The following is a 22922-nucleotide window of genomic DNA, read 5'->3' as shown; positions in this document are numbered from 1 at the left end:
CCAACCCCGGCCCCCACCCAGGTCCTCCAGGCAAGAGGCAGCCCGTGATGGCCGCAGTGCCGGCCTCTGAGAGCAGCAGCACCAACCACAGCATTGGCAGCACTCAGAGCACGCCCTGCTCCACCAGCAGCATGGCGTGAGGCACCCCCCCCCACCGGCCCAGCCCGTGCCGTCCCCAGCCTGAGAAGGGCCGCTGGGCACCTCTGCCCGGACTCCAGATCTCAGGAGCCGCACTGGACTTCGGAGGAGCCGCCTGGGCCCAGCCTCCTTGGACCAAAGATGGCCGAGGGCCGTGGGGATGGAGGGCGGGGCCGGCGGCATCCCCGAGCCCGACACCTTCAGAGACAAACTACACCCTCTCCACACACCCAAGGGCAGGAACGGGTGTTGGCAGCGTCTGCAAGGGAGACTGGCACAGCTGATATCCAGCCAACGGTTGTGCCCACCCAAAGCCCAGCCCTAAGGACACGCCGTGGGCCGTTGTGACCAGAAGCCCCTCCTCTGCCTCCGACTCTCCAGAGGGGATCCGCCTCAAAGCACCTTGCCGTTCTCATGGCGAATCTGGGTTCCCAGACCACCTCTCAACTGGTCATGGCCTTTGGGGGTGAGAGGCATAAGTCCCGAGCTGTACATATGCCTCACACTATCTGTTATTTTCTAAATGTATTTGTAATTTTAATATTGGTCCAGAGTTTTCTGAGCTCTGGAGACTGCAGATAGAAGGGAATGAGTGAATTTTGTATCCAGAAATCAGCCTGCCCTCTTCATTGGCTCCTGGGGAATTTAAAGGTTTTGGGGGTGGAGGGGAGAGGTCAGAGCTAAATTCTCACTTTCCAGTGGGTCATTTCTGACAAACTGATCCCACAGTCACATGGCACAGGCAGGGGGCCAGCCCTTCTTTCTTCGGTATTTGGATTTGCCCCAAGGCGCTTCCTAGCCCACAGCCCCACAGGGTATGTTCCCTCTGCCACCCGACAAGCTTCCCTCCCCTTATCCTTCCCCAGCACCCACAGGGCCCAGTGCCCATCTGCCTCAGGCCCTCCACAAAGAACACAGATGGGGGGAGAGGAGACTGCATCTCTGGCCAGCCAAAGGGCCTCCGGACCAGCAGGGGTTCCTATTGCATATGTGCCAGCAAGGAAAATGACCATGAACGAGTCCTTGTTGTCCTCTTGGCCACAAGGCCACAGGGAATTGGGATGCAAGATAATGAGCGGCCCTGCATGGCCTCAGCCCAGGGGATGATGGGACCTCGAAGTCCCAGGGCCCCATCCCCTGCTCTGGCCACTGCCATGCTGGAAGACAGCAGCTTCTACCTGCATGCATACACATATGTGTAATTACACTTTAAAGGTAATTAGGGAAGTGGGTCAGCACCTAAGACTAAGAAAACTAAGGGCTTGCAACTCAGAGCCAAGATTTGAACCCCCATCTCATTCCATTTAACTGAAATTAGCATTTATCCTGCACTTTAAGGTTTGCAGAAAAATTGGCAGTCTTTCATTTGATCCTCACAACAAATCTTGGGGAGAAGGGCTATCATGTCTCCCATTTTATAGTTGAGAAAACTGAGGTCACTAAGCTAAGCTATTATTAGGTGCCTGAGGGAGGAGTTGAACCCAGCTCTTCTCAATACCACCTCCAACATCAAGAGTACTTTCTCAGCCAAAGAGATTTAAGGGAGGGAAAGTGAATTTAATCACTCCAAGACTTTTAAAAGCACTTCTTTACAAGGATGTCAAGACCCATTTAGATCCTTTGCCTAGAATCCTTAAGATTCTAGAGCATATCTGATAAAAACTGGACTGGGCTCTTGGATCAGAAAGATTGGCTTTGGGGATAAAGGGATGTGGGAGAGGGGGATGGGTCACAGAACTCAGGAGCTGGAAGAGACTGAATTAGGTAATACAGCTTCAGCATTTTCCACGGGGGAAACTGAGGTTCCGAGTAGTCAAGTCCAAAGGGAACATAGGGCTCCCTAAACTACATTTCTTAGATCTCAACCTTCTTGTTTGTCTGGGCTGTCAGGGGAATTTGAGGCATAAGTCTCTTGGAAAAAGATTTTTAATTAAAAAAAAAGCTTTCAACTCATTATCATCTTGCACTCCATGAGTCTGCTCCGCCCCCTTCTTAGGGCCAAACCCCACCCAGGGTCAGGGTTCACCACCTTCCCAGAACCCTCAGGGAGGAGGAAATCTATCAAGCAGCAGGGCCCTGGGCCTCCAGCCAGCCTGCTCACACAATGCACTGGGCCCAGGCCAGGAAGGCCTCCGGCTCCACAGCTTCCGGGCTCCCGAGGACACCCAGGCGGGGGCTGGGGTGTCAGAGTCTGGGTGCCCTCTAGGGCAGTGCTGGGGATGGGGGGAGGAGAGGGTGGTAACAGCAGTGGTTGGAGAGGTTCACCCTCCCACTTTCCAGTAACAGGATAACTGAGGCACAGGGTGTTGCCTCAAGGGACTTACATAGTCAGCACAGCTTGTTAGTCAGAAGGATATGTGGGGCCTAAGACCCAGGAATCCTGCTCAGTCTTAATCCAGTGAGATGAGCTGTGGCCACCTGAGCCTGGCCTGGCTCAAACAGCCTGCCACTCCTGACCTGGCCTCCCAGGAGAGGGACCCGGGGCACACAGCTCCCTTCTAAGGGGAGGGTCCTTCTCATCCCTACTCTCACCTCCCCACTTCACTTCCCCTTCCTCAAAGCAGGATGCCATGGAAAGTTCAAAAGCAGAAGGAAAAAGGCACCTGTCGGAAGTGGAGGAGTTTGGGAAAGATGGGGAAGAGAAGGAATGGGAATGAAAAGGCCACAGGCAGAGGGAACTGTTCCCCTCCAGGAACGAGCTCCAGCCCCATTACTGGGACAGGGTGGGATCCAAGAGCTTTAAGACCCCACCCACCAGGTGAAGACTGCCAGTGACCAGCACCTGGATGGAGGAGGCTTCCTTGAGGAGGACAGCTCCACTACTGGCCACAGGGTGGGAGTGAAGCCCCCGTGGAGGACTAGAGGGCCGAAAGTGGGGGTCCCGGCCCTGGCTGATCCATTGCAGGGCATGGGAAATGCAGCTGAAGACAAGGGAGTTGGTGTTGAGAGGCCGAGGAGCTGGAGGGACCAGGAGAAGAGGCCCGTGCAGGGGTCCAGTGCTGGGTTCTGGGGCCTGCGCCAACCAGGGGTCCTGTCCTGCCTTCTCCTCTGCCAGCTGGTTCCACTGTTTCTGGTTTTCTAGACACCGTGTCAGCATGTGGTCCAGGGTGACTGTAAAATTCTGCTGGTCTGGGGGGGTTGGAGTCAGAAGAAAGGGAGACAGAAGAGTGGGATAAGACCTTATCAGCACCATAGCTAGGAGGAACAAAAGGGGAGAAGGCCGAGGATCACAGGGGAAGTCATCCAAGTTCAACTGAGGCAGCACAGTATAGCAGAAAGAACCCCAGACTAGGGATCAAGAACTGGGTTCTAGTCCCAACTCTGGCACTAAACTGGTTGTGACCTTGGATAAACCATTGGGTTTCAGTTTTCCCACATGTAGCATGAGATAAGTAGGATTAGATGATCTCTCAAGGCCCTTCCTGTTTTTCCCACCCCCTTGACTGTTAATGAAAAAGGGAAAAGGTCCTTTTTGAGATACCCCTGCCAGACTAGTTCGGGATGAGACTTAATGAAAGGGGAGAGCAAATAGGGGATGAGAAAAACATTCTTCTCTCCCATCATTGCTGTTGGGTGAGGCACTGATTGCAAATCCAACACAGAACAGCGCACCATCCAGGGGATAGATGGGGTTTGTATGGGGAGGTGTTGAGAGTGAATGATTGTTTCCCTTAGAGGACTCTTGTGGGACAGGGACCCTCACCCCCTTAGTCCTCTCACCTGCATTCCCTACAGGAGACATTTCAGTCAGGTTAGGGCAGAAGACAGCATAATCAAACTGGCATGGCTGAAAGATTCACAAGGAGGAAGAGCTGTATCAGGCAGAGAAATAGTGACTCCCACCTCTGGAGCCCCCCACCATGCTGAGACTAAAGTTTAGGAATCGGAGACTAGCTATGTGACTTTGAGCAAGTTCAGTAGGGAAAGAAGGGGGGGGGGGAGAAGGAGGAGGAGGAAGAGGAGGGGGAGGAAGAAGAAGAGAATGAGGAGAGGAAGGAGAAGGAAGAGGAGGCGAGGGAAAGGAAGAAGAAGAAGGGGGGAGAGGGGAGAAGAAGGAGGAAAGAAGGGGAAGGGAAGGTGGAGAGGAGGAAGAAGAGGAAAGAAGAGGAGAAAGACGAAAGGTGGAGGGAGGAGGAGGAAGCCTCAGTGTCTCCAGTTAGGATATGTGAGAAATGAATGAAAGGGGAAAACCCTCCTGGTTATTTTACAGTGCCGATGTTCTCCAGTTCTGAGTGAAGACCGAGCTCCCCTCTGAGGAAAGTGCCCCATCTAGTGTGCACTGAGAGAACTGCATAGTCCTAATCAGCAGGAACTCCCAACAATATCCCTGGTAGGCCCTTCAGAGGCTAGCTTACCTGCAGCAGTTTGAGTAGTGCTGCTGTATCCCGTTCTCCAGTGGCATTGAAGAGCAAAACCCGAACCTCGGGGCCACTGTGGAGGAGAAATCCAATTCGGCGTCACAAACATTCATTAAAGCCCCTGCCTGTGGTAGTTGAATGAAAAAAAGATTCTCCCTGCTCTAATAGGCTAATTGCTGGTAAAGTCAGAAAAAGTACTTTCTGGGAAGGAAAAGGGGGACAGAAAGGGAAAAAGACAGACTGATGGAAAAGTGGAGTGGGAGAGTATGAAAGGAGGGGAGGGTTCCATGTAGGACGTAGCACTTAAGCTCTACCTTGAAAGAAGAGGATTTAAACAGAAATAAAATATACTGAACTTCCAGATATGGAAGGAAAAAGGAAGCTGCTCTCCAATTCCTAGGATGATCACCTAGTGACTCACATCTTACCATTGGCCAGAATTCCAACACCATGGAGCAGCTAGGTGGTACAATGAAGAAAGAACTAATCCTAGAGTTAGGAAGCTCTGAGTTCAAATTTGACCTCACATTTACTATTCCTGTGACTCTGGTCAAGTTATATTTAACATGTATGCCTCAGTTTCCCAGCTGTAAAATGAAAATAATAGCAACCCTTATCTTTCGGGTTGCTAAAGCTAAGAATTGCAAAGTACTTACCATAGTGCCTGGCACATAGTAAGTGCCCTATAAATGTTAGCTATAGATATGTATAAGAACAGGATAGCCGATCTAAGAGGAAAGTGAACAAACCTAAAAAGAAGCCAAGAGTCCCACCAACATAATTTTCCCATCTTCCCTAAAAAACATGCCCCTTATTCTCACACCCTGATAAAGAAACTCACTTGACAGGCTTCTCCTGGTTAAGTACTGCCCGGCGGAACCATTTTATCCCAGCCTGGATACTGCTAGTGGTGTGTGCTCCATCCAAGTACCAGGTGAGGGCTCCTCGTCTCAGTACCTGTGTTCGGCCTAGCCATTCTGTGTGCCGAAGCCCTGGAACAAAGTAGTGGGTCAGGGAGTTCAATTATTGCATGTAATCTGTTCCATGAAAGCAGTCATGATTCCATTGCCTCCTACCTCCACCCACCTCAGGGTAGAAATACTCTCTCCATTCTAGGAATCCCAAACATTCATAGCTCTTCATAAGTGCCATAAGAGCAAAGATTTAGCACTGGAAAGGACCTTGGAGGTCCTTATTTTATATGCAAGGTTAGGTTAAATGATTTGTCCACATAGTAAGTAGTTGAATAAGAATTAGAATCGAATTCCTCTGACAAATAACACTAAATAAGTATAGTACAGAATAGAAATAGTATAGAAAAAGTGAGTACATTAGGCCTCTACAGGAGATACAGTTTGATGGAAATCTCTCATAAAAATATAAATCCCTTTACTAAAAATTCTACATTCACCAAGTAACTATCAGAACTGCAACTGAATGAGCCTTAAACCATCAAAAAATTGGCAAAAATACAGGTGACTGGCACTATTCTTGGGTCAGATACAGATGAAAAAAATTAATCAACTGCTACTCTAATCCCATTATCAGTAAGTGAGACAGGCTGATATGAATCAACTGCCCCAAACTTAATCACTGTGGGGTGAACTTATGCACATGTCATACTGAACACTGGCTCTCCAGTGAGATGATTCCATCAAAGGGCAGATGGATGTCCATCTGACAGCTGCTGTTCCTCACTAGGATCATCATTTTAATAGCAACAAGGAGAATGCAAAATACACTGAGCCATAAGAAGTGTGTCCAAAAATAAAAGAGCAAGTTGTGGCATATAAATGCAATAGACTATTATGGCAATGTAAGAAACAATTAGTACAGGGAATTCTGAGAATCATGAGAAGACTTAAAAACTGATAAAGAGTATAGAAAGCAGAACAATCTCCGTATAGAAGGCTTTAATGTAACTGAAAATTACCCTGAAAAAGTAGCTGATCTCAAATTAAATGCAGACTAAATTTAATCTCAGAAGACAAATAATGAATTATACTTCCTGTTTCTCAAAGAACACAAATTTTTGTATCACTCAAAGTGTTCAAACTCTCTAATAATCTAAGAAAGGCAGATTTTTGTAAATATTTTGGCTGAACAATGCTAGGATTTATTTAAATCTTTAACATTTAAAAGTCTTTCACAGTCTGGCTCTGGCCTACATTATTTCCCATTAGTCTTTGCTTCCTATAACTTTTCTTTCAAAATCAACCTGGCTTATCTACTGTTTCCTGACTTCAGCATTCCATCTCCCACCGGGGTGCCTTTCCACTGTCTGTCCCCCTCCCCTGGAAGGCACTCCTTCCCTTTCTACCTCTTTACCTCTTAGGATTTTTAATTGCCTTAAGTTTCAATTCACATATGCTAACTTTTGTGAGTCCCAACTTGTCCCTCCTCAAACTGCATATGCTACACATGCAGACTCCCTCCCTTCCCTCTCCCTTCCCCCCCCCCCCCACCAACCCATCAGAAAGGAGGGTCCTTGAGTACAGGATCTGGACTTCACTATCTTGGCATCCTTTGTGTCTTAAGGTAAATTATACCCCCTTGTGCTCATTAAATTGACAAAAATGGTCAAAGTGATATAATTCCACGTAGTACTGTGGGGAAGTAGCTAGTCTAACACAGTTGGCAAATCTGTGAATTGGCTGGATCTTTGGGGAAGATAATCTAGCAATGCAAGGCCAATCACCAAACTGATGGAGGTAACCTTAACACAGATACCCTATTATCAGGATTGTGTCCTAAGGATGCTGTTGTTAAGAGGAAGAAAAAGATCTCGGTACAAAAAATATTTCTAATGGCTTTTTTGGCCATTGCAAATAACTGGAAAATAGCTTCCAACAAATGGAGAATGGTTGAATCATTTGGTCCTACATCAATGCAATATTACAGTTCCATTAGAAATAATAAATATGAAGAAAACAAGAAAAATGTGATAAGATTTATGTGAAAGTACATGAAGAATGAAAGCAGAAACAGAAAACATTCATTGCATATGATTATTAAAGGGAAAATAGAACCAAAATCACGATGGGCAAAAAACAAAAGCAGAAAGGAAAAAAGACAAAAAGATTATCCTTTTAATTGTCATTTTAGCCAACTAGTTTATGGTTTTACTAGAATTTGATTGCTTTGTGGATAACTTAATTTTTTTTTTTTGTAGAAGACATGCAATAACAGCTCTATTGCCTTCTCTAGCTTAAAATCTATGATCCTATGACATTGCTCTTGTTCCTCAAGACCCTTTCTGTTTAGCTGTGAAACCAAACCTCACAAGCAAGACAAATCTACAGAACCATGAAGGGCCAAAGGATATGGTACTAAGAATATAGTTAGTAAAAAAAATCAGAGGGTACATGGGGATCACAAAGTGAGGAAAAGTCAGGGAAGATTTCAGGGCTTTGAGCCGAGTTTTAAAAAGCTGAACAGAAATTAGAAAAATAGAGGGAATGGAGAAAGACTTTCTAGGTGAAACAACCTACCTTACCATAGGGGTGAAAGTGAAAAGGAGATTAAAAGCAGCCAGATCACAAGTGGGAATAGATGGAATGCCAGGGAGAAAACTGGATGGTTACCAACAGTTTAGAGTCCAAAACTGTCCATCTGAGCACAGGACTGTTATGGAGAGGGTTTAATTGACAAATATTTATTATGCATCTTCTATGAGGCAAACATTATACTAGGCACCAGGGACAAAGACAGCAAAAATAATCTTTGCCCTAAGGAATTTACATTCCAATGGGGGAAAACAGCATTTACACAGAGGAATTTACAAAACATATACATAGCAGACCCAAGGTAACCTAGGCTGAGAAAGCATTAGCAGCAGGAAAGGGTCCCCTGAAAAGGTGGCATCTGAGCAGAGTCAGAGAAGCCAGGGAGAGTCCACAGAGGGAGATGGGGAGAGAGGATGAAGCTTTAAAAGAGGCCAGTTCGTTGATGCTGCACCTGGCATCTAGAAGACCCACAGTCCAATCACTTGCTAGTTGTGGGATCCCAGGGAAGTCACTTAAACTCTGCTTGCCTCAGTTTTCTCATCTGTTCAAATGGGGAAGAATAACGGCAATTGCTTTGCAAAAAGTGCTTAGCATAGCAGAGGTTTATTAAATCACTCCTTCATTTAGGGTAGCTAGGAAGCACAATGGATAGAGAGTGGATTTGGCAGTCCAAACTGAGTTCAAAACTAGCCTCAGATACTGGTTGGGACTTTAAGCAAGTCTTTTAATCTCAGTGTCCTTATCTGCAAAATGGAGATAACAATATTTGACAAGCTTTAAAAATGGCATTCCTGCAGTCATATGACTGACAAATGTGCCTGGAACAGTCTCTGGAGAAGGGATGTGTAAGAAAGATAGAGAGGCAGGAGGAGGACAGGACATGGAAGGTCTCCCAGACATTCAGTGGGATTCCTCCAGGACAGCAGGGCCCCTCCCCAGTTATGGGAGGTGTTCTGGGACTTACCCTGCTTCATAGGCAAGGTAGGATGGAACACAGGAGCCAAGGGCAGAGATCGCCGGGAGGTCAGCCTGGTTGCCCTCAGTTCCCCAATACCTGCAGAGAAAAACCAGCATCATGAAGACTCTATGCCTATTGCCTGTCTCCTCCTCCAGCATTAGGGAGAAACCTATTAAAAACTAGCTAAAGAGGGATGAAATAGGTAACACATATAGGTGACTCCCTGACAGCTTTCCCCATTCTCTTCTAGACTTCTACCCCCCGAGACTCACAGGGATAAAGGCCCTTTCCATAAGGCTCATTGACCTTCTCCCCCCTGTCTCCCCCAGGCCCTGAGGTATCCAGATTCCCCAACATTTCTGACCTGCTGAAGACAGGAAACACTTCTCTTTAAATCAAGTGAGTTAAGAGTTTACACTCTACTTGGTAATTGAAGAAAGCAACAGTTACAAAGCTAGACAGAGACAATGTCAGCTTCTTTCAACAACTCTAGACAAATTATCTGCCCACACTCCTCCTCCCATTTCCATCCTGTCTTCTCCTCATTTTCTCCAAGGGTGACTGGGACAGGCTGGGTCTGGGTAACCACTAATGCTGTAGAGAAAATTTTTGCTCAGGGCTGAACTCTGAGGATTCCTCTGAGCTCTGGATAAGTTAACAGCTATTCTTTCTCTAGCTGATTGCTACCTTGGCACCTCAATGAGGTATTGACACAATCTAAACAAAGCAGGTGCTAAATGTGGTGAACATGTGTTGGAATTGAATCCGGAAGGTGACCAGACCCAGCAGAGAAAGGAGCAATACTCCAGGAAGCCGTTTCCGGAAGCGCCTTACCCTTGTGGCCCTGTCTTTGGAGCCAGCACCGGGCCAGCTGCAGGGCCAGGGCAGCGTTGCTCCGCTGGTGATCACCTGCCAGACCCAGTTGAAGTAGCTCTGCTTCTTCCTCGAAGGCTTCTAGTGAGGGGCACAGGTACAATGGACACTGCAAGGCAGAGGCAAGCAAAGGCTTTAACAGGGTTCTGTCCTCCAAGTTATCAATGAGATGGGAATTCAAGGTGCACTCCTGCCTCCTCTCCCCTTGGCAAACCCTAGCCAGCTCTCCCAGATCCACCTTCCAATCCCGCTTGCTCTCTGGAAAGACATCAATGTCGATTCCAGCTGTCTTGGGAGGCCTTTGGAACCCTGGCCCAGCCACTGACTGGGCCTCCAGTTCTTCCTTTGTAAAAGGAAGGACTAAGACTAGATGACTGCAGTTCTCTTGTAGCACTAAGGTTCCCCATGACTTTATAAGCCGCTCTAAGAGACTCTGGAGGTCAGTAAAAGCTGACATTTCCCACATGCTGCCTTATGAGAGTCTTGTGCTTAATTCTGGCTCTCGGAGCTGAAGGAATCCTCCAGATGTCACCTGGTCCAGGTCCCTGACTTTAGGCAGGTCAAGTAGCATCATCCTCATTCTACCAATAAAAGACCTGGGGCTAACAGAGATGAAATAAAGTCCTCAAAATCATACTGTCGGACAGTAGCAGAAGCAGGCCTACAACCCCAGTGTCCTGGGTCAGTCCACACCGCTTCCAGGGACATGGCTTAGAGCCATTTACTACTGCAGATCAAGATGGCAGGTTAGGGCCAGTTACGGCTTGGAAGAGGCTGGATAAGTGGATGGCTTATATCTCCCTCAGTGGATCGTCAAACCCAACTTTAGACAATGCAGAGCAAGGAAGACATGCTCTGGATGGTACATATATTGCCCAGGAAGGTGCCACAATCCAAAGGCACAATTACTCACCTGCAACTGTCGTGCTTGGTCCTTCAGGACTTCCAGGGGGGAGTCTGGCTGGGACACAGTGAAGGCCGGAACTCCAGGCTACAGAGAAAGGGGATTGTGGGGGAAGAAAGATGGGACTAATCCCAAAGTCCTCTCTTTAGCCCTGTGTAGCCTCCCATAGCCCAGGCCTCTCAGGATCTGTTGTAACACCCCGTTAAGCATTTTCCCTTTGTAGGTACTCAATGTTAAATGTCTATTTTCCCTATATTTTCTACTTTTATCTTCTATTTCTGTGAATTCTAAGCTCTGGGACAAACCTGTCTGTTCTGTTTCCCAATAGGCAGCACAGACTCTCTTGAATCTTTTTCCTAGTTTTCCTAGCTCCAGACCCAAGGCCCCATTCACTGGCCCACCAAGCTTTTATTTTCTTGCTACAAATGTGCAATGCTCTTGTACATGCCAGTATATCTGTCTTTTATCATAAGGTTCCTGAGGGGATTGGAGGGACTTAGTAGTTCGCTCTTCAAAGCCAGGAAAAGCCCAATTTTCCTTGTCCCAGACTGTCAACTCAGTGGAATAACATAAAGTGAAAGTTGACATTAAGTCTCAATTCCTGAGATGGAATCCCACTACAGATATTTATTAGTTTGGTGACCAAAGGAAAGTCCATTCCTTTCTCTGTGCCTCAGTTTCCTCATCTGGAAACAGGAACCCTTAGGAGTTTGGAGAGTAAAGTGCCATAGAAATGTAAGGTCAGAGGTTGTTTTTCAGTCTTTTCATTTCCCACAGGACTTATTACCTTAAAGATGCCTGCTTTCTGCCATGCAATCTTCTCAATAGTGTCACCCAGGATGCTGGTGTGGTCTATGCCCAGAGAGGATATCCCACAGACCACTGGCTTCCTGGGAAAAGGGTCAGGAATAAGTTAGAAAGGTCAATGTTGGCCCCACATCCCTCTCTGGAACTCCCACGAGGTCTGGGGAAGGTGCTTCTGCCTATCCTCTTCTTTCATTAATCCTTCCCTCTCTCCCTGCTGTGAGCAATTAGAGAATGGGGATCTCTATCCCTCAACCCCTCACTCCATTATCTAGGGTTAGAACCAGGTATTTCTTACCTAACAATATTGGTACAGTCATAAGCACCACCAATGCCAACCTCCACCACTGCTAGGTCCACCTGAAAAGAAGCAGCCAAAATACCACATCCTAGGGTGGGTCTGCCTAACACATGTACTCTTGCTCAAATGGCCAACAACACGTCCCCTCTCTTCCGACCCTCCCACCATGGCTGACACTCAGGAACAAACACAGACCATGGCATACTATGGTCCTGAGGCTGCCAGCCTTGAAGAGGGTGCTGGGCAATATTGCCCAGGACATTACAGAATGGGGTGATTAGGCTCTGGGCCTAAGGAGATGGAGTTTGGGATGACAGGTAGAGACAGACATTCTGGAGAACCATACCTTCTCTTGGAGGAACACGTGGAAGGCCATGATGGTAAGGAAGCGGAAATAAGGGGGCATGCTGACACAAGTGTCATCCTAAGGGCAGAGAGACAAGATCAGAAGAGGAAAAAAAAAGCCAGGCAAAGAGAGATCTGGGTTCTAATGTCATTTCTGCCACTGACTTGCAACCATGACCTCTTGATTTTCCTATCTACAAAATGAGGGATTTGGACAATATGGTTTCAGAATCCCTCAAGAATAAAATTCCATATTATTGCTCTGTAAGAAATGACCAACAGGAGGATTTCAGAAAGGCCTGGAGAGACTTACATGAACTGATGCTGAGTGAAATGAGCAGGACCAGAAGATCATTATATACTTCAACAACAATACTATATGATGATCAATTCTGTGGCCCTCTTCAATGATGAGATGAACCAAATTCCAATAGAGCAGTAATGAACTGAACCAGCTACAACCAGTGAAAGAACTCTGGGAGATGACTATGAACCACTACATAGAATTCCCAATCCCTCTATTTTTGTCTGCCTGCATTTTCTATTTCCTTCACAGGCTAATTGTACAATATTTCAAAGTCTGACTCTTTTTATACAGCAAAATAACTGTTTGGACATGTATATATATATATATATTGTATTTAACTTATACCTTAATATATTTAACATGTATTGGTCAACCTGCCATTGTGGGGAGGGGGTGGGGAAGAAGAAGGGAAAAAGTTGGAAGTTAAGGATTTGCAACTATCAATGCTGAAAAATCACCTATGCATATATCTTGTAAATAAAAAACTATAATAATTAAAAAAAAAAGAATAAAATTTCAAGGCCCAACCTTACTCCTACTTGACCTTTGATCTGGAGGCTTTGGATGCATAATGAGGCTGAGACTCAGAGAAGGTCAGGGACCAAGCTCCCCTTCCAATCCAGCTCTAAGTCTCCCCTACCTTAGTTTCCTCTAGCTGGTGGTAGAGCCGCCAGAAGTATTTGGTAAAGAGCTCCGGGCTGATGGGTTCACCATTAATACGGATTCGCTCCCGGACCTGTACCAGATGAGGAGAGCTAAGGGGACAGAGGGACCTTTGTGAGGCACTCTCCACCACCGAGAACCGTTGGGTCTCCTCCTCTTTGAATCCCCATACCTGTAGAATCCAGTTTTCAGACCATAGCCACGGAGAATACGTTCTGTGAAGGCACAAGTGGAGCCCTGAAGAGACAGAGAGAAGGATGAGGGCTCAGACACCCCAGCCTGGGTCCTAGCCATAACATATAAACCCCACAGCTCCCTAACCTTACCTTCCCTTTGGTCCCAGTCACATGGATGATCTTCAGTCGATCTAAATCCTCTATCTGAAACAGACAGAAAGGTACCTGGCTCAGGAGAGACCCCTGCCAACCCTCTGGTTTTGGGTTAGTGATAACACTTATGATGAGATGCCGATGGAGCAGGAGAAGTTTCCTATCTCTACTTACCTGCAGCCCGCTTCGGACCAAATAATCCTTCATGGCTTCTAGCTGGACCTGTGGGTTTCCCCGTTCTTGCTTGATTTGCTCTAGGAAGCTAGCATTGGTCTGAAGGGTGTTGAGGGTCCGCACAGCATCCTAAGGACCACAGATGGTTAGAATCAGTCAGACATAGGATATCAGAGGAAGAAACGTCAACAACTTAGAAATCATCCTCCCTCTGCAACTATCCCCTTTTACAGATGAGCAGACTGAGCTCATTGGGAATCACAGAATCATAGATTTGGAGCTAAAGGATTTTAGAGGTCAGATATTTCTACTCCTTCACTGTACAGATGGGGAAACAAAGGTTCAGAGATTTAAAAAGACTTGACCAATGTCATGCAGACAGTAAACATCAGAGGAGCATTTGAGCCACAAATCCAAGCCACCCTTCATGACTTACTAAAGGTGATCAGAAGCAGCGCTAGGCCTCAGACCTCAGGTTTTCTGAATCCCTGTACACTTCTCATTCCACTAGGTTAGTGGATTCAGGCTAACTTGCACTAACCATTATTCCCAACAGTTTAATACTTTCTTCAACCCAACCAGGTCACAGATAGGTGAGAGAATAAAGCCTGAGATTCTCCAACCTTGCTCCACATGCAAGGGAAGACTCAGTAAGAAAAGGAACAAACCAGTCCAGTTACATGTGATCCCTCTAGCCAGAGCAGAAGCTTGAGTCACCACATATCTTCTCTTCCACTCTGCATTTGCCTCACATCCAATCAGGGAAAGGGAAAGGAGGAGCCTGGGCACTAAGGTCTCCACTTGAGAGCAACTGGTTCTACCATTCTCGTTTCCCCCCAATACCAAATCAGTGGAATGTCCCATTGTACTGGATTTATGGGCAGGACGCCTAGGACTCTCAGAAAAGTGAGAGATGAGATGGCTAGATGGTATCTTTATTTTACAAATAAGGAAATGGGGGCACAGAAGTCAGGTTAATTCTTTGAAGTCACCCAGTGGGTTGGAAGAAGTGCTGGAAAGAGAAGGGAGCCTCCAGGCTATTACTCTTGACAGTAGCTGTCAAAAAAGTAGCTGCCACAGGAACATATTAAAAGCTAGTCTTCCTGAGCAGAAGGAAAAACTATTAAATGTTTCACCTGAAAGTTCTGTTGTTTCTCCAGAGAAAGGAGATTTGTCTAAACTCCGGACATGTTCTGAAAAAGGGCTGACTCTCTGATGGCTATTTATACCCCTCTTCCCCCCAACCCCCACCCCAAGGTCCTGTGTCTCTCTAAGGCATTCACAGGACTTTCCTGGTGCCAGTTACGCGGCCCGGCAAGTTGTCAAGCAGTTTCCCCTCTGGCGGGTACCAGGTGTTCTGCCCTGTGAAGTCACATGATCCTTGACCATGCCAATGGATGCCAAGTTGGGGACTGGGCACTCTGTTACCCCTGGCAACCAAGCCAGAAGGAGCACCAAGGCGACACCACCCAGAGAAGTTGGCAAAGTTCCTCCTCTACAAACCTATGGTGCCCACCTGCTCTGTAGGGTACGTACCTCCCTCACTCCAAAGCCTGAACTCCTGCATCCTCCCAACCCTTGACCCCACCAGAAACCTGGGAGTCCCCCGCCCCGCTGAATTCCCAAGTGTCCCCAACCTCCTGATCCCATCTGACTCTTCCCCCCCACCCCCCAAGCCCTGATCCCATCGGACACCAGGGCGCCTATGCTCCTAGAACCTATCTGACTCCCACCCCGCACCCCTTCGCCCAGGCTCTCCGCAGCGCCGGGGATCTGGGAGTTGCGGGTGCTGCGCGGCCTCCGCGCCGCTGCCCACGTGTCCGCCCTGCCTGACCCGGCTCACGTCTACGGCCCGGTACCTGGTACTCCATCCCGGGCTCCTGCGGCACCGGTCGTGCACTGAGCCCCCGCCTCGCCGGCCCAGCCGCGAGCCGCAGCGCCGCGTGTAGCGCTCGGCAGCGGGCCCAAGACATCCCGCCAAGGAAGCCAGAACCCAGGTTTCCAGCTACCATCGCTCGTCACCCCCCCGCCCTCCCCGGTCCCGCCCCTGACCCACGTGGGGCCGACATCGCCCCTACGACAATTTGCCTGCAATGCCCACCAATCCGCGACCTGGAGATCTCTTTTCCACCAATGATAAGAAGGCCCCTCCCAGCGCCATCTTTGTTCGGGGCGGAAGGTAACGGGACTTTGGAGGCCTGAGAGGCGGTGCGAAAAACCAGTGACGCCATATTTTTAAGGCTCACAACTTTTCCCCGGTCCTGCTCCGAAAGAGACCGAAGTGCCCTCAGGTCTTTGCCGGGAAAGACAGCCTCGTAGCGCCTTTAGGAACCTGGCTGTAGCTCAAAACATCCCTGACCCGACAGAGACTCTTGACCTCTCCCTTCCGAGGGGGGGACAACACCAGGTTGTTCACACCGTCCACAGATGAGATAAGCTAGTCCAAACCCATGTTACAAATCGAGGTTGGAGCCAAGAGAATGGTGGTCAAGGGGGAAAGAGTACTTGCTCTGATCTTGCTCAAAACGTATCTCTGATATATCATGTTAAGCTCTCTTTGGAAGCAAGGAATTATTATTATTATTATTATTATTATTCTAGGTATCCCAATTCTTAGCATGATGTCTGGCACACATAGTAAGCGCTTATTTCCAACGAAATTCAGAGCAAGTTACTTAAATCCTAAGCCCCTCACCTACCCACTAGTAAAAGAAGGGGGCTGGATCAAAGGGCCTGAAGTCCCCCTAGCGGTCCAGCTACGAGCCTAAATTACTTCTTTTAAATTACAAATGAGTTTGATGGAAGAGCCGGCATTTACAGAGGCAGAGGGAAGATCAAAGGAAGGATGAGTTTCTTACTTCCATTCCGTCCGTGCTGGACTTCCTGCAGCCGGTCACTCTCCCACCCTTGCAGAACCTACAAGGGGCACCAAATTGAACAGCCGGTTCACTTCTAGTCTCATCTTCCTGGGCTCCCATTAAATGGTGTCCAGCTCCTCCCCACCGTGATTTCATCTCTTACTGTCATTTTTGGATAAAGTGATCAGGTCCTGCCTTTAAGGCAGGTCACGTTAAGGTAGGTCATCCTACCCCTTTGTAAGGCAGAAAACACCAATCTTAGAACAATTGATCCTCAACTTCAGGACTTCGAAGTGACGTGTGACCCTGAAGGAATGATCCGTCCTCCCAGTTCTAAACAATAGGCTGGTTCTAATTGCCCCTAGGTGTTAACTAGGGGAGCGCTTACGGTTAAAGGAGGAAAACCCCAAGCAAAATATGGTCTGATTTTACTGTCTTTGCTCTACCCCGATAATGTTTTACCAAACATTAATCTCATTTAAAGGAAGAAGGTTTAAATATCAAGGCCTGATTTTCAGTATTTTCAGGAAGGGGAGTAGGGGAGAAAGGTTATCTTGAGATCAACCTCTAGTTAAGATTAGACGGATGTTAGAAACGTGCTATAGTAAAAATTCAAGGAGTTCAACTTTTTCCGCTCTCTTATTGGTGACCTTAGACTTCATTATTACAGGCTTTAGTTTCTCCCCTTGTAAAAAGAGGGACTTGAACTAGATCTCTAGGGTGTTTTCTTGCTCAAAATCCTGCAAATAGGGGCCATTTACAACGTCCATCTCTTTAAAATTCCTTTTAAACTCAGCTCAGAGATATATCTGCCTTAATCATCCCCTCTGTTACGAAAGCTTCCTTTTATCTAAATTAGTATGTATTTATTTTGCATTTCTGCTTTTGTAACCCCAAGGCTTACCTAGCACAGTGCCCATCCGACATTAGGAGATTTTTTAAAATGTTGATTTAAGAAGCAAATAGTGATAGGCGTGAGAAGAAAATGGTTAAAGGTTTAGTTTCAGAATATGTCAACAATAGACATCAAAGGAATGTAAGCCTTCAATCTCTACAGGAAGAAGGTGAATTAGATTTGAGGAGCAGCTCCCTAATAGAAGTAACTGCCTAGGAAGGCAGGAGTGAGAGGATTGCACTTGATGCCTCTCAGATCAGGATATGAAGCTCCTGGGTGGGTAGTTTAAGCAGAATTCTGGCCCAGGGGCAGAAGACCCAGATTTCACTTCATGCTCTCTCAGAACTAATTCTCTCATCTGTAAAAACAGGAATAATGGTATTGGCTACCTATTGGACTAGGTTGTGGTGAAGAAAGTGCTTTGTAAACCTTGCAAATATGTCTTATTGTAATTATTGCAGAATGAAGAGAAAAGCAGGATAATATTTTAACTCTCCCTCCCACCTTGGCCTTTCTCATTGCAGAGATGTTACAAATTTCTAGGGTTTTAAAGTTAAAAGGGGTAAAGTTAAGGATTTTTTCAGGTAAAAGGGGAGTGGGAAGGGATCTTAGAGATCATTTAGTTTAATTTGTTTGTTTTATGGATAGGAAAACAGGTTCACAGGTTAAATGTCCTTTTGAAGGTTAAACAACTGACTAGTGGCAGAGTCAGGGACTATAACCCTGAAGACCTGATTTTTAGTCCGCTATACAGAGAGATCAGATGTGTCAACATTCCCCAGTGTAGCTTGACCAACATTAAATATTAAAGTATATTTGGGAAGCATTTAACAAATAAAAATACAATAAAACATAGGTAATGTTGATTCTTAAGTGCCTACCCCCCTTTCCTATTTGGGTTTGATAACTCTGCTCCTTCCTAAAAACGAAACCCCTCTCCTTTAGGCCTCTGTTGTCATCTCCTGGTGACATTCTCAGGGAAATGTGAAGCCAGCCTTCAGAGGCTCCCTGAATGGGCAGCATACCAATTCCCAAGCTGTCTGTTTCATTAAATCCTGTTGCTGATTCATAGGAGTTGTAAACACATTGCAATCCACAGGACATTGATGTTGTGAGGAGATCTGCTTGCTCCTAACTGAAAGTCCTAATCTAGGAAGGACTATTTTAGTTAAAATGAATTACATAAATATTAAGTTCCTACTGTGTGTTATGCAGGGATTCTTAACTTAGGATACATAGATGGATTTGGATGGGAAAAAATTACATTTATTATTTTCATAAACCTCTAACTGAAATTCAGCATTTTATTCAATTATGAATTTTTTTAAAATCACATTATTCTCAGAAGAGGTCCATATTTTTCACCAGATTGCGGAAAGGAATCATGACACACACAGAAAAGTTTAATACCCAGTTTTAAGGGCTGAGGATTCAAAGATGAAGTGTCTACATTCTGTAGAGGGAAGGGTCACAAAAGGGCAATACATATAAATAAATGTAAGGTAAGATGATCATATCAAAATATTAGGAGACACTGCTTTCCAGAGCTAAGGCCCAACAAGCAAGCTGTGTCCTTAGCCTGGCATAACAACAATCCTTTGCACTCATCCTGTGGCAAAATCACTTAACTATTGTGTTGTTTTGACCAGCAGCAGGAATACTCTGAACTCAACCAAGCACCAGCTATATCCATGTTCTGGTCATGAAGCCCTATTATGAATCAAACTGGTCCCCTCACTATCAGGGCTACAACTCACTGCCCAGCCATTGGTTTAAATATTGAGATCTGACTACACTAATCACATGTCCCCTCACTAGGAGAGGGGCTCTGGTATATGTGTCCTTGCTTGTTTTGAAATTAAGCTTCTCCTACTTCTAGCAGCTCAATTAAGCTCCAGCCACCCACAGGTTAGAGGTCTGTTCAGGTAGGTAGACAAGTAGAGAACACTAAAACAGTTGGAGGGATTAAGAAAGGTTTTACTGAGGAGGAGGAGCCAGAGCTGAGCCTAGGAGGAATTTAAAAGCTTCTGAGGATAGTTGAAGCTTTATATTCCAAGAACTGGGAATGGCTAATGAAAATGTAGGAGATGAAATGCTTCAGGCAAAGAGAAATCTAGTTTGGGTGGAGCTAAAAGTCCTTAAGGAAACAAAGTGAATTAAGGCCTGGAAGGCTATTGTGAAAGGATGTAAATGTGGGCCAAATGGATCTCTTTCTCTCATCTTGGAGGCAATAGGGAACTACAGAAGGTTGCTGAGTAGGAAAATGACATGGTCAAATATATATCTCAGCAGTGTGGAAAGTTGGAGAGGAAAAAAATTGATGTAGTGCTGGGGTGGGGAAGATAGACTGGACTGACAAGACACTGTGTCTGATCTGGATATTTGGGAGGATCTGATATTTCCGTTCTACAGAAAATCTTTCTCAACATCTCTTTAATCCTAGCACCTTCCCTTTGTTAGTTGTAAACTCGGTTTAAGCTTCTAAAGCTGTCTTCCATCAGCAGCTCTGCTAGGTGTGAACTCCACAGAACTTCACACCTCCCCCAAGATAAACCCACCACCAGAAATCTCATTATTTTGCTGATTAAACTCAAGTTACATACTCAACAACTCAGCCTTTCCCCCTCCCCCCACTCCTCTGATTGGAGTATGGGATCAAAGATGGATTCACAGAGTTTTAGGGTCAACCTAAACCGTAGAAAATCTAACAATTTGATTTTTCACCATCCAAAGATTTGGGGAGAAGAATCTCTCTATTAAACTCCAGGTTGTGGTCCATTATTTACATGTGGATTATCTTGACTAACCTTTGGGGGAGTCCCCTTTCACCCATAGCTGGCAAGGTAGTAGGATCAAGAAAGGACTTGAAGACAGAGACTGGCGTGCCTGTATTGCTATTAGGATGCCTTTGCATTATAAAGCCAAATGTACTTTTTAAATTATTTTTAGTTTTAAATTATCTGTGACTTGGATTTTGTGTGTCTAGGAAATCAAGGTGCTTTTTCACTACATATATAAGCAGGTAGGATTATCAATATGTCTGATTAAACCACTCAGCCTACCAAATACCAAACCATCCCAAGAGAAGATCCCCTCGGGCCATTTTGTCACTGAAGTTCTCCTCCTTCACTATTCATTTATAATTTCTGGATGTTACCTTCAGTATCAGTGTTGAGGAGGCATCGACTCTAGATGAAGAACTTTGGAAAGAGGCACCGGAATTCCCCTACCTAACACCAGGGAGTGCTACTCTTAGACAGTCCTGGTTGAAAAGGTCTCTTGTTAGGACTTTTAACCACTTATTATGATCTAGAAAGCTGGGTCCCTCTGGCTCACATCAAAATGTTGAGGGCTCAATTTACATACCTCAAAGGAAGCATTTTCATTCCACCTAAGACAGGCAGATATGCTCCGACAAATCATAGAAAATGTAAACCATGACTTGAGTCCTTTAAAGCCCAGTCCAAATGCTGGCCAAAGCCTCCGGAGTTTTCCCATCGTGTGGCTGTGCCCAAATGGATCCACAGGGAAATTCACTCCTCCCACCAGCAACTTGGTTAAAATCTGACTCCTCCCCTGAACAGGCTGACCCCCTTCCCAAAGTTACATATCCAAAGTTACTAAAGCTAAGGGAAGCTGAAGCGGAGTGATTTTCCCAGGCAGGTTAGATTAGGGAGGACTCCAAACTCTAGGCTTTAAGAGACATTTCAGATGTTGCCTGATACTTTTGAACAGCGGGCGCTCAGCCACTCCCCAAAATAACTTTTCACCACTTGCTTTTTAAAACCCCACCATCAACAGCCCAGAGTTATTACAATCCAGTCTCACCTGTTGTGTTTCTTCTTTCATGCTTCTTCAGTCCTCAGAGGCTGGAATAATTCAACTTGTTCCCTTCCCAATTGTCTGGTTTCTGGAATAGCCAGGGGTTAAAGGACAAAAGGGAAAGGCACTGAAGGTGATTATCTACCTAGGGTGAAGAAATCGGGCAAGTGTCCAAAGCATGGGGGTTGGGCACTATTACCCAGAGAGGGCCCCACTGGAAGAGCTCTGAAAGTAAATTTATGGTCACAAAGGTGACTTGTACAAGGACAGAGAGAGCATTCAATAAATTGCTTAGTTTAAAATCAGTTTCCATTCTTAGATAGTTATCCTTACACAAGAAACATATTAACAATCTCACAACTTCTAAAAAGTAACTTTAAGAGACTACATCTAATTTTTTTTTCCTTTTGAGTCTAGTTAATCGAGTGGATAGAATTTGAGGCACTTACTTGCTGTGTGACCCTGAACAAGTCATTTAACAGTTTGTAAAATGGGCATAATAATAGCACCTATTTTCCAGGATGGTTTTGAGGATCAAATGAAATAATAACTGTAGCGTGCTTAGCACACAGCGTGGAACATGGTAAGCACTATACAATGTTGGCTATTATTAGTAATATAAAATAACCAAAGAAAAAAGATTCTCATCCTTGATAACCTGTCACAAAAATTCATTGCTCAGGTGTGACTAGGAAGTCTTCTGGTGTCTAGTCTAGATTTATTCTTAATCCTAGTTTTAGACTCCTAGGTTTAAAAACCTGACAGTTCTTAAGTGGGATCCACAAACTTAAAAAATATATATTTTGGTAACTATTTCCATATAATTGGTTTCCATTGTAATCCTATGTATTTTATTTTGTACATTTTAAATCATTCTGAGGAAGGATCTTTAGATTTTACCAGACTATCACCATGGAACAAAAGAGGTTAAAACCTTGTAGTTTCAATTCTTGTTTCTCCCCCCCCCCTTTTTTTATTAAAGCTTTTTTTCCCCCAAAACATATGCACAGATAATTTTTTAACATTGAGCCTTGTGTTCCAAACTTTTCTCTCCTTTCCCCCACCCCCTCCCCTAGATGGCAAACAATCCAATATGTTATATATGTTAAAATATATTAAATATTGGATTTTTGTTATTGGATATGTTAATATTGGATTGCTAAATCCAATATATGTAAACATTTATACAATTATCTTGCTGCACAAGAAAAAAATCAGATCAAAAAGGAAAGAAAATGAGTAAGAAAACAAAATACAAGTGAACAACAAAAAGAGTGAGAATGTTGTGATCCACATTCAGTTCCCATAGTCCTCTCTCGGGGTATAGATGACTCTCTTCATCACAAGATCATTGGAACTGGCACCAATCACATCTCTTTGTTGAAAAGACCGATGTCCATCAGAATTGATTATTGTATAATCTTATTTTTGCCATGTTCTCTGGGTTTTATTCATTTCACTTAGCATCAGTTCATTTAAGTCTCTCCAGGCCTCTCTGACATCATACTGCTAATTGTTTCTTATAGAACAATAATATTCCATATTAGTTTCAATTCTTATCAGAGACAGATATTGATGAGATTAGGCGCAGGGCAGAGAGTTGTGGGAACCCCTTCTGGTCAGCCCAGGTCCTTGGTAAAAGAATTTGCGAACCCAAAAAGTTAGACTGTCAAAAAGAAGTTTATAG

The 22922-nt window shown here is 45.4% G+C and overlaps 2 protein-coding genes across 4 annotated transcripts in view; one reads left to right on the top strand and one right to left on the bottom strand.

Moving 5' to 3' along the window:
• Positions 1–2091, top strand: part of ENG (endoglin) — a 39150-nt gene extending 37059 nt beyond the window's left edge. The window contains exon 15 of the mRNA XM_051980037.1: positions 22–2091. Within this exon, the coding sequence (XP_051835997.1) occupies positions 22–140 (119 nt within the window). The 3' untranslated portion in view covers positions 141–2091. The remainder of the gene's footprint in view (positions 1–21) is intronic.
• Positions 2047–21277, bottom strand: FPGS (folylpolyglutamate synthase). Of its 3 annotated transcripts, none has more exons than XM_051980040.1 (15): positions 21242–21277; positions 13661–13789; positions 13484–13537; positions 13330–13394; positions 13135–13249; positions 12189–12266; positions 11840–11901; positions 11525–11627; positions 10747–10824; positions 9795–9942; positions 8967–9056; positions 5338–5488; positions 4494–4569; positions 3859–3925; positions 2047–3333 (listed from the first exon to the last, which is right to left on the bottom strand). In XM_051980040.1, exons 1-15 carry the CDS (start codon positions 21260–21262, stop codon positions 2849–2851), a joined length of 1722 nt encoding a protein of 573 aa, XP_051836000.1. In that variant the 5' UTR covers positions 21263–21277; the 3' UTR covers positions 2047–2848. The 3 variants fall into 3 exon arrangements, with proteins under 3 accessions (XP_051836000.1, XP_051835998.1, XP_051835999.1); XM_051980038.1 differs by lacking the exon at positions 21242–21277 and adding an exon at positions 15520–15695; XM_051980039.1 differs by lacking the exon at positions 21242–21277 and adding an exon at positions 15520–15693 and having other exon boundaries at positions 2047–3267.
• Positions 21278–22922: the final 1645 nt, after the last annotated feature.

Source organism: Antechinus flavipes, chromosome 2, assembly GCF_016432865.1.
Source record: "Antechinus flavipes isolate AdamAnt ecotype Samford, QLD, Australia chromosome 2, AdamAnt_v2, whole genome shotgun sequence".
NCBI classification, from domain to species: Eukaryota; Metazoa; Chordata; class Mammalia; order Dasyuromorphia; family Dasyuridae; genus Antechinus; species Antechinus flavipes.
Note: the sequence above shows the minus strand (reverse complement) of the source record. Positions and strands in the feature narration are given on the sequence as shown.

Bases quoted from the DNA above. Each gene is read 5' to 3' on its own strand.
- FPGS (XM_051980038.1), bottom strand. From the start codon at position 15,672: ATGGTAGCTGGAAACCTGGGTTCTGGCTTCCTTGGCGGGATGTCTTGG. The intron at 13,250-13,329 runs GTATGGGGATTC...CTGTCCCCTTAG, and splicing joins CTGAAAACTGGATTCTACAG to CTCTCCTCATCTGGTACAGG. The intron at 5,489-8,966 runs GTAAGTCCCAGA...ACTTTGTTCCAG, and splicing joins TACCTTGCCTATGAAGCAGG to GGCTTCGGCACACAGAATGG.